This window comes from Eriocheir sinensis, chromosome 2, assembly GCF_024679095.1.
Source record: "Eriocheir sinensis breed Jianghai 21 chromosome 2, ASM2467909v1, whole genome shotgun sequence".
Classification (NCBI taxonomy): domain Eukaryota; kingdom Metazoa; phylum Arthropoda; class Malacostraca; order Decapoda; family Varunidae; genus Eriocheir; species Eriocheir sinensis.
In genome coordinates, this window is record NC_066510.1 from 2,544,329 (window position 1) to 2,546,828 (window position 2,500).

At 58.1% G+C, this 2,500-nt stretch overlaps 1 protein-coding gene across 3 annotated transcripts in view; it reads left to right on the forward strand.

The window, feature by feature from the left end:
- The window catches only part of LOC126998562 (microfibril-associated glycoprotein 4-like), a 3,085-nt gene extending 2,381 nt beyond the window's left edge, over window positions 1-704 (forward strand). For 2 of the 3 annotated variants that reach the window (XM_050860356.1, XM_050860366.1), the window contains exon 4: window positions 230-704. In XM_050860356.1, coding sequence (XP_050716313.1) covers window positions 230-392 — 163 coding nt within the window. In that variant the 3' untranslated portion in view covers window positions 393-704. The remainder of the gene's footprint in view (window positions 1-229) is intronic. The other variant, XM_050860372.1, reaches the window with a different exon arrangement.
- Window positions 705-2,500: the final 1,796 nt, after the last annotated feature.

Below are 2,500 nucleotides of genomic sequence, written 5' to 3' on the forward strand. Positions count from 1 at the left end.
CTTGTGATAAAATCATCCTTTCCAAGAAGATGAATGTCACGATCTGATGTAATTAACAACAACAACAACAAAAACATGATCTTTGCAATGCCTTTCAAATGAAAAAAGGTCTCTGCGAATGCTAAAACCAAGTTCCATAACTGGTAGATCTTAAGGCTATGCTGACCTTTCTGACACCTTAGTCAACCTTCGTAGAATGATGAGAACATTGAATGACTGATCATTTCAGCCGTGGTGGTCCGTGGTGGTACCGTGATTGTAGCTACGCCAGGCTGAACAGCTTGCCGCACGAGGGGGAATACGAGGGACACACCGGCATCCTGTGGCATGCATGGCGAGGGTGGAACTACTCCTTGCGGCAGACCGCCATGATGACCCGACCAGCCTTCTGAACAGTCATCATGACTCTGGGTTCAACGGTTGCCTGGGACACCTGTTTTGTTGGACAGTCTTCCAGCGCGGTAGTCTACGATCTTACACACACCAGCAACATCCTCTTTTTCAGCACGCGACTCCAGCGAGTCATGCGCCTTCAGCATGCAGGGCTGCCTGGCGCCTTCGATATACAGTCTCAGGCAGGGCCGGCCAGGGGCTGCTGGCGCCCGGGCAAGCTGAGCTTCGCCGCCCTTACAAGTATAAAACTGTAAATGTAAAATGAAGAGTTCATTACGATGTACAAGCTGAATAAAACTCATGAAAATGAACAGCATCAAGGTTTCCAATCCTTTCATTACTATAACGAGGAGAGAGAGACCGTTATTAGTGTGTCTGGATTACTGGCAATGCTCACACAGGTGATGGAAGGGGGCATGAGGGAAAGGTGATGGAAGGGGCAGGAGGGAGAGGTGATGGAAGGGGGCAGGAGGGAGAGGTGATGGAAGGGGCCAGGAGGAGAGATGATGGAAGGGGCAGGAGGGAGAGGTGATGGAAGGGGCAGGAGGGAGAGGTGATGGAAGGGGCAGGAGGGAGAGGTGATGGAAGGGGCAGGAGGGAGAGGTGATGGAAGGGGCAGGAGGGAGAGGTGATGGAAGGGGCAGGAGGGAGAGGTGATGGAAGGGGCAGGAGGAGAGGTGATGGGAGAGGTGATGGAAGGGGCAGGAGGGAGAGGTGATGGAAGGGAAGGAGGAGAGGTGATGGAAGGGGCAGGAGGGAGGTGATGGAAGGGGCAGGAGGAGAGGTGATGGAAGGGGCAGGAGGGAGAGGTGATGGAAGGGCGCAGGAAGGAGAGGTGATGGAAGGGCCAGGAGGTAGAGGTGATGGAAGGGGGCAGGAGGGAGAGGTGATGGAAGGGCGCAGGAGGGAAAGGTGATGGAAGGTTGCAGGAGGGAAAGGTGATAGAAGGGGGCAGGAGGGAGAGGTGATGGAAGGGGTCAGGAGGGAAAGGTGATGGAAGGGGGCAGGAGGACAGGTGATGGAAGGGGGCAGGAGGGAGAGGTGATGGAAGGGAGCAGGAGGGAGAGGTGATGGAAGGGGGCAGGAGGACAGGTGATGTAAGGGGCAGGAGGGAGAGGTGATGGAAGGGGGCAGGAGGGAGAGGTGATGGAAGGGGCCAGGAGAGAGAGGTGATGGAAGGGGGCAGGAGGGAGAGGTGATGGAAGTGGGCTGGAGGAGAGGTGATGGAAGGGGCAGGATGGAGAGGTGATGGAAGGGGCAGGAGGGAGAGGTGATGGAAGGGGCAGGAGGAGAGGTGATGGAAGGGGCAGGAGGGAGAGGTGATGGAAGGGGCAGGAGGGAGAGGTGATGGAAGGGGCAGGAGGGAGAGGTGGAAGGGCAGGAGGGAGAGGTGATGGAATGGGGAAGGAGGGAGAGGTGATGGAAGGGGGCAGGAGGGAGAGGTGATGGAAGGAGGCAGGAGGGAGAAGTGATGGAACGGGGCAGGAGGGAGAGGTGATGTAAGGCGGCAGGAGTGAGAAGTGATGGAAGGGGCCAGGAGGGAGAGGATGGAAGGGGCAGGAGGAGAGGTGATGGAAGGGGGAGGAGGGAGAGGTGATGGAAATGGGCAGGAGGGAGAGGTGATGGAAGGGGGCAGGAGGGAGAGGTGATGGAAGGTGGCAGGAGGGAGAGGTGATGGAAGGCGCCAGGAGGTAGAGGTGATGGAAGGGGGGCAGGAGGGAGATGTGATGGAAGAGGGAAAGAGAGAGAGGTGATGGAAGGGGGCAGGAGGGAGAGGTGATGGAAGGGGGCAGGAGGGAGAGGTGATGGAAGGGGCCAGGAGGGAGAGGTGATGGAAGGGGCCAGGAGGGAGAGGTGATGGAAGGTGGCAGGAGGGAGAGGTGATGGAAGGGGGCAGGAGGGAGAGGTGATGGAAGGGGACAGGAGGGAGAGGTGATGGAAGGGGGCAGGAGGGAGAGGTGATGGAAGGGAGGCAGGAAGGAGAGGTGATGGAAGGGGGCAGGAGGGAGAGGTGATGGAAGGGGCAGGAGGAGAGGTGATGGAAGGGGCAGGAGGGAGAGGTGATGGAAGGGGCCAGGAGGGAGAGGTGAGGGAAGGGGGCCGGAGG